Below are 13213 nucleotides of genomic sequence, written 5' to 3'. Positions count from 1 at the left end.
CTGCTCTGACCTAATAAGGTGACTCTGCTTTGAGCAAGGGTTCTGCAGTCTGATTGGCTAGTGACCACCTGAGGTCCCTTCCAACCTCCATTTCCTACAACTCTATTAATCTACTCCGTTCCAGTTACACCAGATTCCTGTGCAGTTGTGGAAAAGCAGCACAATGGCAATTTACATATTTTTTTTTTTTATATTTTGCACATCTACATAGCAGCCAGTTGGCAGAACTAATCAGTTCAACCAGAAAATCTTGGACAGTACTTGTGCAAGTTCTCATAGATTATCCAGCCAGAGTTCTGTCATGTATAACGAGTATATACAATCCCAACAACAAGCTGGATCTCCCTCTGGGAAAATCAAACACGAGAGCACTTAAATTGTCATTGTCATCTGCATATGTGGTATTTTACACTCAGAAGGAAAATAGGCAGGAAATGACCTATTCTTCTTACAAAAGCAAAAATCTACATCTTTTGACTACTATCAGCCTGAGAAAAATGGTACATTGCAAACAATATATGCTGTTAACTCAGTTCTCTTGGTCACAAAATTCTTGCTACTTTGTCAATGAGTTTGAAGGGCTTAATATTGCAACGTTGCGGCTCTCTATGAGGCGCCACACTAATACTAAATCAGAAGACAAATGTGTTTGTAGGTAAAAAGGAAAAGACATCCTCCATTCCTCAGCAAGCAAATACACCATCTTAAACACACCTCTAGCAGCACAGGGAGCTTCCATTTTCAACAAACTGCACGTAAACCAGTATAGACAACATATGTTCATTTGTGAACAGATATGTTCAAATGCCACTTAGGCATTACAAATCCTTTGGTTTCTACTCCTTGTTCTTGTACACTGGTCCTACAGTGTTTTTAGGTAATGCACATTAGCTTAGATTGGTTGTCCCATGACAGAGGCTTGGCACCTAAGTTATACAGGAAGAAAACTGAAAGCAAGTATGTAGTTGGATTTATTTTGCTAGATGCTATTTGTTTTCTAATATTATAGTAGTATTTTATGTTGCTAGCAGTACTTCTAACAAGCATAAAGCAAAAATGAAAATAATCTCAGTAATAAGAGAATTTACAACTGAACTACAGTTGTATTCGTATATGTGGACAACCAGCATGTCTTTTTGTGATGCTTAAGAAGTGCAGACACAGCAGAGCTGCATTGTGCAGATGCTATTCACTCCTGTGCAAAGAGTGGGCTTGAAGTCTAACCATCATTGATCCCACTTAATAAACCCTCAAAGCAAAGCTGACCTAGAACTGCAGTGAATGCACAGGATTCGAATTTGTTCTCTGATGAGTTTCAACAAAACATGAATAAACCCAATGCTGGAAATTAGAATTTACAATGTGACAAGTTTTCCTGGCATGAATTTTCAATGACTAGATTCATGGTGATATAATCTTGCGACATTTCTGTAAGAGCCAAATACCAAAAATGAGAGAAACCAATCCTATATATAGCCACAAACACAGAGGCACACTCTCTCCTTTAAGCATCACAGAAAGTAATTTGGAACAGGAAAGTGCTTGTGCAGACTGTTTAGAAGCGGGAGTTCAGGTACTACATGGCTTTTCTGAGGTGACAACACCTGTTCTGCGTATCATCTACACAATATATTTGCAGTACCTAAATCTAAAGAGGATAGATAGTGTGCTCAACAGTAATACAGATGTGGCCATATTCAGTGGATCATGAGATAGATTAATGTTCTATTTCTGATCAGAATCAGTGAGAAAACGGGGGTGGGGGAATTGAAAAACTGTGAGAAAGCAAAATAAATCAACCCTAAAAATTTTTTCCTCCTACTTACTGTGAGTTAGAGGATCACTTTTGGCCAGAAGCATTAAGTTTATATTACTTTCAAAACTCTCTGTTATTTTAAAATATGCCCTGTATGGATATTCCCCTACGTAAATTCTAATTCTTTGCTTAATCTTTCTTCGCTGACACAGCCCCCCTCCTAATGGCATCTAATTATTAATTAGGTATATAAGGCTGGCCTTGCATGGAGTTAAAAGTGGCTATAAGTTTTTTTTTTTTTTTAAACTAACACAAAGGCAGATGAGAAAAACATTCTAGGAAGCAGAAACACTGATCTTCCTTACACACTGAACCATGCTGCAAAACATACTAAGGGTTCCTCTTCATTAGACTCACACCAAAAGAAGGGACAATATTAAAAGTTGAGTCTTATTTAAAAAGAATGGTATTTATTTTGCACCAATATATGGTGAAAGTAAATTCCACTAATTTTCCTATTTTGTTATCAGCTTGATTGGATGAGATTTACACACGGCCTCCAGATGTGGTGCAGCATTCAAAAGGAGGTTAAAAATTCAAGTAGAAATAAAACCGCCTGCTACCCAGAGGGATGATGGGTTATTAACTCAAGTCTCCATTTTCATCCCTCTGGATATGTTAAAACCACAAAGAAATCTCTTGCAAGCCTAGGACCACCACAGAATACAGGAGAATGGTTAAAGACCTTGTGGTTTACACACCATTGAAAGCAATGAGCAGAGCAGAGCAGTATTACAATCCCATGAATCCATTTCCTGAAAAAGTGAATTTGTCCACACACATTGAAATAATAACGTGTTTCAGCTAAGCCCTTTGAATGAATGTGTACTGAATTGGCACTGTAATTGTATCAGATGCTCATAAGCACCATCTGCATAATTAAGATGGTCCCATAATTGAATTATATGCCCAACCACAGTTTCAAGTGATTAACATTTAAATAACATTTTGAGCTCCAAACCCAAAATGATTGAAAAAATTGTTTTTTAAGAGCAAATGGGAATGTTTATATGCCTTTTACCCTTAGCAATGTTTGTATTTTCAGCTCAGTGAAGTCAAGTAATCAAACTATCAGCAAATAACTACGTAACGTGGAGAATGAAACAGCAGCCTAGCAACCTTAACACGTGCTGGAGACTGCAGGTTGATTTCTGTTGCTACAGGGTGGACCAGAAATCATCCTACATTAATGAACCAAAAGCAAAGTGTTGGGGAGAAAAGCTGCACAGAGCCACTGGAAAACTTCTCTTTCTTTTTCACTAGCTTTGTATTTTGACAGCGATGACAACATGATGAGAATGAAAATGTTCGGCATCCCATGAACTGGCTGGCACATCCCACATGCTAGACTCCACTGGGGAAAATGAGAACTCACCAGAAAAAGGCAGATGTAAAATGCATAGGAGACTTGTAAGGAAAAGGAGAACTGGGTAATAGTTTTGCATGGGTAACAGCAGAATACAAATTGGACATACATGACTTTTATAGAATATCAATAGCCAAAGGCTTCACCTACATTCAAAGGCACTATAGGGCAGAAGAAAGGAATCTTGGCAGAAAGCATTCTTTAGGATATACAACACCTGTCACAAAAAGTCAAAAAACTTTTTGGCATGTTTTTTTCAGCATTTTCTCTTGAAATTTAGAGGGAATCAAGCATCATCTTTGATTTAACACAACTTATCACGGGAGAACAGCTGAAATGCCAATATGGAAGTATCTAGTCAAGTACTCCGTCCTCCCAGCAGTCAATGACAAGCAACGTCTAATGACAGAATTGTGTGTGCCCCTGCTACTTATTGGCAAAATAATTATATTAGCTTTCAGGAACATATTAAAATGGCCTGGAGTGTAAGGGAGCAATCTGACTGCCTCTCACTGTGACAAGATATTTAGATATCTACTAAAATTTACATTTTCTAATGTGATGACTGACCACTGAAGAGTCTGTCAGTGCTTCAATTGATAATAACCACTGTGAAATCATCATCATGCTTGCTTGAACCAGCTTCAAGTGTTTCTCCATGTTCAGGAAACTGGATGATGGTGATGACAAATTTATTCAACGTAAATTAAAATGGAAAAGTCACGAGCTGATAATGAGTCAAGAAGGAAGCACAGAGCACAGTCTGACAGTCCTGTTTTGGAGAGATTGTAAAGGCCTCCTTTCATTCCTGATCCAAAAGACTGCAACTCCATTTAAACACCATCCATAAAACAATCCTGCGGTACTCGTGTTACTACCTAGAGAATTATAAGCATGTGTTGTTGTAGCATCTGGACTTCTGTTATTCAAAATTGAATATTGTCCAATTTACACCTGCAGATAAGGTCACAGCTGATTTTAGATAACCACATGATAATTCAGATGCACAGAAGAATAAACACATTTTCTCAACTTCCCACACCATCAGGGAGTTAGTTTCTTGTATAATAATAACTAGGAGAGTTTCTGTCAGGTGAGTCCAGCTTGGAGCACTGACGTCAGAAGAGCTAATGAATTGCAGACTGACGTAGAAACTAGTGGTCGTTTTGGGAAGCTGCATGCAGACAGGCTACAGAAGTGACATAGAAAAGGCAGATGCTGTTGCAGTCTTTCATTAGTGCTTGACTGTAATTGTATTTCTGTGTCTGGCAGATGCTGCTCCCTCACTTTAACAGCAGTTATTGAGTTTAGTAATATTATCACAATAGCAGCCTAAATGCAGAAATCTGAAGGAAAAAAAGCTTGAGGCAAACAGCTTGAAAACAATTCTAAAGCTATTAAACAGGTCTGTGCAGAGAGTATTCTGTCCTCGACTAGAAGGACGAGGGTTGCATAGTATCTCTGCTGTAGCCAGAAATATTTTGAGTAATCAAGGGAAAAGTTCATATGTCATTTTGCTAAGAATTTAGAATCACAGAACCCAGAAATGACATAGGTTGTGAAGGACCTCCAGAGGTCATCTGGTCTGTATCCCACTCAAAGCATGACCAATTTGTGGGTATTTAATGCAGATATTTGCTTCACCTGAGAAATAATTATTTCATCAGATCACAGGATAATTCAGAATGGCAGGAAGCTTGAGAGATTTCTTGTCCTATAAGACTTCCCAAAACAGGGTGAGCTATAAGGTCAGACCAAGTTGCTTAGAGTTTTATTCAGCCTGGTCTTTAAAATCTTCAAGGACAAGAATGCAGCCTGCTCCACTGCTTGACTTGTCGTTGTGAAAATGCTTCCCCTTACATCTAATCAGGAGGTCTCTTTTTTTAATGCCTGTTGTCTCTTCTCCATGAGAAAAATGAAGAACTCCATGGAACAAGAAGATTTTATACATCAGTTAAAGCTCAGAAGATTGCAATGGGAAGGAGGAAAGACTACTGTACTATAAAGGACTTGGAAATGGAAAACTGTAACTTCTTTATTCTGGCATTTATATACTGTTTGCGTCACTTTAATGATACTTATGTATATAATAATGTAATGTATACAACACAAAATATTGGAATTGATGTACATTCTTTAGAGTAATTTTGCATTTCTTTTTATTTAAAATACTTTGTATGGGTTTGTGCTTCACTGGATTTTCTTTGAGCTTCTAAAGAGCTCCAGAAGTATACAATAAATATTTCGTAGATCCTATTTTAAGCTCTTAAGTACTGGGATTCAGTTTACACTTACAAATCAACACAAGCACTTCAAACTTTGCAAATTTGCCATGGAGGTATCTTTTAAGCAACCTCACCAGAAGAGCTATGGGAGTACCAAGTATCTCACTATTCATCCAACGAGAAACAGCATAAAAAGCAGGTTAAAAAGGAGAATCACTCAAAGCAAAATTTGACTGGTTGAATTTTGGGAAGACTGATAATAGCAGTTTCTGAAAGTACACACATGACTTGTCACTTCATACAAGTCTATTTTAAATAAAGGTCAGTTGAAGTTGTAAATATTAGATCTCGTTCCAATTTTAACCCAGGTTAGATGACTGGATGTGGAAGTCTAATTTTTCACCACTTTTGAAGTTACTTTATCTGTCAATATGTCAAACTCCAGGCACCAATATTATTATTGGTCTTTTCCAACTACAATGTTGAGTTTTCCCTAATGATCAGATATTAGGAGGAGGAGGTGAAGGCTGTAAGCTTTTGGCTTCATTTTATAAGAGAGGAATACAACAAACCTCTGATTTCAATATATACGTACCCCAGGAGTGTATCTACTTCTAGCAACATCAAAACAGAGTCCGCTATAGGGATTCTTTCTTGCCCAGCAAGCCATAGGGATCTCAACCATAAGATTAAGGATCAACATGCCTGAGCACTTGTATGATTAGTAACTATGCAAAGTAAATTTCCTCAAGGAAAAGGATTTATTGAAAACTGATACTTGCCAGACATTTGAAAAATGAGATTTCATCCCCCTATATTATTTTGCTATACAATCTCTTTAAACAGTAGAGATTTTATGATACCTTCTTGTTCCAGGAAATAGAGCACTGTGAAGCACACAGTGTATAACTGTAATAAAAAGGTTCCCAGAACGTTTGTTTTAATATGGTTGCAGAGAGGAAAGTGTATTACTTAGGTATGAAAAATACTGGTTAACAAACTTGGTGACCATTATCCACAGCTCACTGTCTTGAGCCACTTGGCTCACTGTTTCACTGCAGACTGGCTCTGCACATTTGCTCATTTGGGAGTGAGCAGAGCAACCGTCAGGTTTATCTGTCACAGGGCTGCTAAAAAAAAAGAGCTGCGCAGTGTTATGTTGTGCCCCCTGTGCAGTGACTGGCAGACAGTTTGGCAAACTCAAGGGCTCCTGAAAGAGCTTGCCCACATTCCAGGAAAACTGAAAGACAGGTGAGGAGGACATTTTAATACATTCCAGTTTCTAGACAGACCAAGGTTAGTCTAAGGCCTCCTGGACAGGAGTTCAAACAGGGCACAGCTAATGGTTACTTGAAAACTTCCACCTTAAGCTGAAATCCTTTCCATTCTTTTGATATTCAAATGCAAGTTACACAAACAATGACATTTAATCAAACACTATTTCACAGCTTGGACGGATTGTTGCCCCAATGAAATGAAAGTTTCAGTTTACTGTTAAAAAAAAAAAAAAAAAAAATTCAGACTCCAGTTATCCCTTTCTGGAAAACAGTATAGCTCTCTAAAATCCAAATTGACATAAAATTCCCGGAAGACACTTGATTCAGCCTGCTGAAAAGAAGAATGTATGAGGATAGGGTACAGTAGCTACAGTAGCTTTCTAGCATCCTCTCTCCTGGCAACTTCAAACAGGACAAGGAAAATGACATGGTCCAAGAAAAGCTTCTGTTCCACAGAACAGCTGTGTAGTTGGACTTCTATAATAATGTTTGCTGCTGTGTTGGTTACAATTGCATATTTAGGAAGACATAAGATTTGTGAAATCAGCAATTTAACAGAAATCCAGTTGTGATTATTTATGTGGGGAATGTTAACTACTTAAGATAGCTAATTATAATGAAGACTTCAGAAGCAACATTTTAAATTAAACCAATAGGGTTTAAAAAAAACCACCAACAAAAACAACATCCCTCCACCCCCCCAACAAAAAAACTTATTCTCTAACCATGCCTGGTTATTTTCTTGCCAAATGTAATATAATATTGGCTTACCCACCTCTGTCTTACATGACAGAAATACAGAATTCTAATGCTAGCCAGGTGCTCTAAAACTCGTCTGAATTCTTCATTTCCCATACACCAAAGTCAAATGGGGCAGTTTTAAGATGCTGTCATGCCTGAGCTGAGCATTACTTTACCCAGCTACAGTGTTTCTGACATCAGTGGTACTGTCTGCAGATGTAAGGCACTTACACAAGACAATTCAGCCAGAATAGAAGTGGAATAATCTGGGCCACAATATTGTGACAGTATATTTAAACAGAAAGATAATGACATTTCTGAGAAACTCTGATGAGTCTTACCCAAACAGTAAATAACAATATTATCTGCTCTGCAATTTCACAGTAATTATTTCTTCCTTCTAAATACAATCTCAATGACTTTATACAGGACCCACAATGACTCCCTTTTTCTGATTGTGTCCTGCTTTACCATAACACCAGTATATTTTCAAAAATGCTCCAGCTTAAGCTTAGGAAATTATACTGGCTACCAGGATACCTTAATCAGAGCGTTCTTATCAGTGTGTCTCCAGACTAATAAGAAGAAATCCAATCTAGAGCCCACTGAACACTAAATTAGATCTAATCATAGGGCACTCTTCCAACTGTTCAACAGCAGGTCTAAAACCAACGAATGCCATTTATTTTTTTGATATCCATTAAAATACTACAAGCAATCCCTTAATAGCTGCTTCAAAGCCACGATCAGAAAAGTGTGCAGACATTCGTTTGCATTTAAAGCACGACCATTCAATGCTCTCCTTGCCAAAAGCTACCTTACATTCAAACACTTTCAAGAAGACCCTGAAAGGCTCCAGAGCCACAATACTCTGGGAATCCCATAACGGGGCAACCCACCTACATCTTCTCAGCTTGAGAATGTTTAAATGGTTGAAGTACACCTTTTAATAGTTCTATGGCATATAGATTTTAACAAATCTCCCTTAACAAAAAGGCATCACTTGAGCTAATTCAGACTGGAAAATTACTGCATCTGGGCTTAAATATGTAATTCATTGAAAGCATGCACTACATGCACACAAGGACTATAGTATGAAGGTGTTGAAACCTGTTTAAAGCATTATGCAAAAGTTCTAGACCCACATATTTATAGGACACTGTCAGCCATGTGTTGAGTGATTTTTTTTTTTTTTTTTTCTTTTTTTTCTACTGGGAAAGATCCTATCTATAAAGTGTCCTGGGTTAGATAGAGCAACTGCGTATCACTTCAAACTTGTAACCATAAAATATTTGGGGGGGGAAAGAACTATGATAAAGCTCCGATTTTTTTAATATAGTTTCTTTCTCAGACGTTAAAGTGGCAAGATAAGTTTTAGCTCTCCTTTTGCTTGCAGCTTGTACTGAACACAACCGGAGTATGACAATGACTAACGTGCCAGTTATATCAACATGTACTGAGTCCCAGCTTCTAAGCACTTTCATGCTTATTGTTCTCACAAAGAGAAGAGGTGGCAAACTACCTCCCCCCTAAATACACAGTCTTCTCTTACTGCCCAGGCTGGCCATGAAGACACTGAAGTACTAACAAACTTGTGAGGAATGGGACAGGAGAGAGGAAAGGAGCTGCCAGAAAAAGTATGTGCAAAAGGTGAAGACAAAATAATTGGCTGTGTGCCACTGAAGATGAACAGCTTCCCACTGTCACAGCTCAAGGATTGTCATAACCAAACCATATGTGCTCTTGCTTGTCCTTCTCTAGAATAGGGTGGTCCATGTTTGCAATTAAGATCCTATGAATAAATTACACATCTAAGTAGTCCTTCACTCAACATATAGAGCAATTTCAACTATTTCACATTTTAGTTCTTTGGCTTTCTAATCTAAATCTATGCTTATTTTTATATAGCATGTAAGTGCAGCAAAGACTGCAATCATAGAGTGACACATTCAATGATAATCATGAACTTTTGGGTATTCATTTCTGGTTATGTCAAGACAGTCAGAAAGGCTTAAAATAACATGTCTAAAAGCTACTTTTTATTTGATACTTTATATTTCATATAATTTATTGTTTGGGGGTGGAGGGTTGTGTATGATATAAACCGGAATTGATTAATTTATCATATATCACCTTTACTTTCTGAGTGCATCATCCATGATGGTAATCAGAACATTAGGAATTCACTTCTGCTCCTACCACTGACTGGCTGGAATAGTAGCTGATTTCCTTCTCTTTGAAGGAGTTACTGGTTCCCAATGTGATTATGGAGACAAGAGTGAGTGAAATTTGCAATTTCACATTTGGCTTAGGAAATTTTTTATGCTACATTAATAAATACTGAAGAGTGTGTAATATATATCTTACCCCGATCATGACTGTGTGTTAAATCACACATGGCATAAAATACTCCGATACACAATATATTCTAAAATCATTTCTCTTGCAACTAAGCCACATTTGGCATAATAAGAATATGGAACTGAGCACGACTTGCAACAATATGATCTTTCATATTGCCATTTTGCTTGCACGTGCGGGTACTTGCAACACAGTAGCCCTCAAGGATCTAGATATTCAACCACAAATGCTAAATGTGTAAAAACAATCAGATGGCATCCCCACCCGCACATCAGCAGGTGACCAAATTTCCTTTCTTAGACTTCACTGAGTCTCTCATTTCCTCCCCACACTTAAATCCTCTGTGTCTATTACCCATTATACACACTGTGCTATAAAACTGTTGGCACCTTCCCTTTTTTTTTCAGCCCTTGCCTTCCTCTTGCCTGTCACAGAAACAACAGAGTAGCACGTCCCAGTGAGTTTTCAGTAGAAAAGGTGATTATATTAATGTCAGAAGCTGAAAAAACAGTAAATCTAGCTAGTCTGTAAAGTAAAGAAGAGGAAGAGATCATACTCACAGCAGCTGCAGAGACACAAGATCATCAAAAAGGCCCTGGGGAATCTCTGTGATCTTGTTTCCATAGAGCACTCTGAAAGATTCAGGAAGACAAAATAAATCTTAAGTAACAGACCATTTTAGTGTCCTCCCACATCTCTGCATTATCATCTTTATTGATCTTGTGCACCATGCCCAGGATCTGTGGGCATTTCATTTAACTACTGATCTCATTTTCTTTCCAGAGAGCACATGGTATTAAATGAGTCGTTATGATTCAGACTTCGTCTGCTGTTGGAAAGCATTTTTAATGTACAAACTGGACATCATCCAAAAACTGTATCTGAAATATTTTTCATTCTGCTGAGGGATTTTTTTCCACTGTTTTTAGAAATATTTTAACCATTGAAAGGCACAATGTCTGATACAAAAACCTAGAATTCTGCTCAGTGATACTGAATTTAAAAGCCAGGGAGCACAAGCTGGTTGTAGATAAAATTTCATAGAACTGAACCTCTTAAGATATAGCATGAAATGTGACACAGGCATCATTGGATAAAATATTATGGCTTCACCAGCTGCTGTTACCATTTCAGCTAGCTAATATAAAGAAATTTAGCCTGAACTGGAAATAGATATATAGTTCAGAAACTCAAAAGTAATTTAAATTTTTAAAAATCAGTAAAGATTTAATAACACAAATGAGAGTCACAGTATATATTTATTCAACCATAAATATATATGACCTGATATCCATGATTCAGTTTTAATATTAAAAATATTTCTTTTTTTAATGTAAAAATGCACATATAGTATCCTCAGAAATTGAACTAAAGGGAAAAACAGACAAAACCACCGTTATGCTAAGATGTGTTACCTAGGGATCAGAGCAAAACCATATATGACAGGAACACCTGAATTTCAATCACGGCTAAAGTATATACTCATGTCATTTCTGCAAGTTGATAACATTTGTCAAAACCAGAAAGTGAGTTAGGAGCTTATACGGGTCCTGGTAAAAGGGAAGAAGATTAGGCTCCCTCTGAAAATTCTACGCCTTACCTAAACATTTTAATAGACTTCAGATAGGGAAAAACAGTATTCATCTAATTTCTATGCTCTACATAGGACTTGATAAATGGTTATAAACCAGCTCATGCCAAAACTTTGTTGCTTATGTGTCACTAAACTGGTTAATTCCCTAACTTTTTAATGTGGAATAATATGCTAGTAATGAATCAAACAGCCATGCGAGGCTTGGATGCTGGCTGAAATTCTGGCTTACCCTGTCTTTCAACATTTAAAATATTATGGTGAGTTGAACATACTGAAAAACAAACACTTAGCATGACAGACCATTTACAATACCCTCTGGCCTTCCCAGAGTATCGCCACTTCAGTTTACTCTTCATCAGTCATTGGAAGTATATCACCTCTGTGGGAGAGTTCCCAGATCAGCTCATTTCTGAGCCTAAATAAAATGAATCTAAATAAAATAACACCACTTAGTTATGAAAATCTAAACTTGAAACTTCATTTTTCATTACTTTTGTAGTTTAGCAGAAACTGAACTGCTACCCAAGAAACTAATGATCATCTAGCGTTGTATTTTCTCTAAACAAATGTAACATGATTTCTCTTTTATCTGTTGCAGAGTCAGGAGGTTGGCTTTTAATATGCTGTTAACAGTTAGTGGTTTTTGTGAGTAATGAATGCTAGTACCACTAAATTTTTTTAATTGTTTCCTAATTTCAGCTTCAGAGGACACACACAATTTCTTACTTCAATAAAATTTCATGCAATGTACGTAGATTTTTATACACTAGACAGAAGTGATGGCTGAACTTTGAAAGGTCTAGCAGGTCCATTTAGATAGTTTCAAAATAAGATAATATTCAAGTCACTGAATTTCACTGGGCTCTAAAACAACATCCAAATGGCTGACTCACAGACATCTTTCTGAACAAAGTAACTGATGTGAGCACCTGTATCAGGAAGCAAAAGCAAAACCTCTGCAAATAAAATATTTATAAAAGGTTAAAATATTAAGTTAATGCCCAGAATCCAATATTATTTCCATTTCAGTTTCCACTCTTTCTGAACAACATTTCTTTAGCAAGTGCGTCATCTGCATACAAAGCTTAGATTATAAGCTCTGAGATGTTAGATGAACATCTTCCTTAGTTTGGTGAAGTAGCAGGATTATCAATGCTGATCAATAATGCATAATACTATAACATAGAAGAAAGAATTCAGAAGCTAAGCTTTACAAAATGCCCATGGAAAGAAGTAAAAAAAAAACCCCACTCCAGACTAAGAGTTATTCTGACTGTAGAGGTAAAAACACTTATGTAAAGTAAAACCTTAAAGAAATCTCAACACTCACACCCAGTGCAGTTGTTAGTTATGGTACTACTAAATGCAAATATCAAAATAAGACTCTTATTAGAGTAATTTTTCATTTACTTTTAATTTAAGAGTCAGAAGGACATAGTGCAGTGTTCCACCGAATTTTAAACCTTGGATGTGTTTATACATTCTCTTTATTATTTTGAGCAAAATAAAACAGATTAAAATAGCTTATAAAATAAAACAAAGCTTCAATTTTTAGAATCCATGAAAAGAAAATAAGCGTTTTCAAAACTAATTGGGCTTATGTGCATGTGGCACATTAACATTTGAACAAATTAACAGCTAAACAAAAGTCAGTATGAGAGCTCAGGCACTTGTCTCTAATTCATATTCATGTTCAGCACTACACAGAGCCAAATTAGCTAATGCCATTGTCTGCCTGCCATGCCGGAGCTGAAGTCAAATGGTCCTACAGAAAGAAGCAAAGAAGAGGGGAGGGGAGATACATAAGGAGGGTTTATCACTTGTGGAAGAAGG

At 37.0% G+C, this 13213-nt stretch overlaps 1 protein-coding gene across 1 annotated transcript in view; it reads right to left on the bottom strand.

Annotated features, from left to right (window-relative positions):
* The window catches only part of LOC104082481 (slit homolog 3 protein-like), a gene marked incomplete at both ends in the record, with an annotated part of 75625 nt that extends 65207 nt beyond the window's left edge, over positions 1-10418 (bottom strand). Inside the window, one exon of the mRNA XM_009585621.1 lies at positions 10347-10418. Coding sequence (XP_009583916.1) covers positions 10347-10418 — 72 coding nt within the window. The remainder of the gene's footprint in view (positions 1-10346) is intronic.
* Between the last annotated feature and the right edge of the window lie 2795 nt (positions 10419-13213).

Source organism: Fulmarus glacialis, unplaced genomic scaffold, assembly GCF_000690835.1.
Source record: "Fulmarus glacialis isolate BGI_N327 unplaced genomic scaffold, ASM69083v1 scaffold27619, whole genome shotgun sequence".
NCBI lineage: Eukaryota > Metazoa > Chordata > Aves > Procellariiformes > Procellariidae > Fulmarus > Fulmarus glacialis.
The sequence above is the reverse complement of the archived record's forward strand: the minus strand, read 5'-3'. Positions and strand labels throughout refer to the sequence as shown.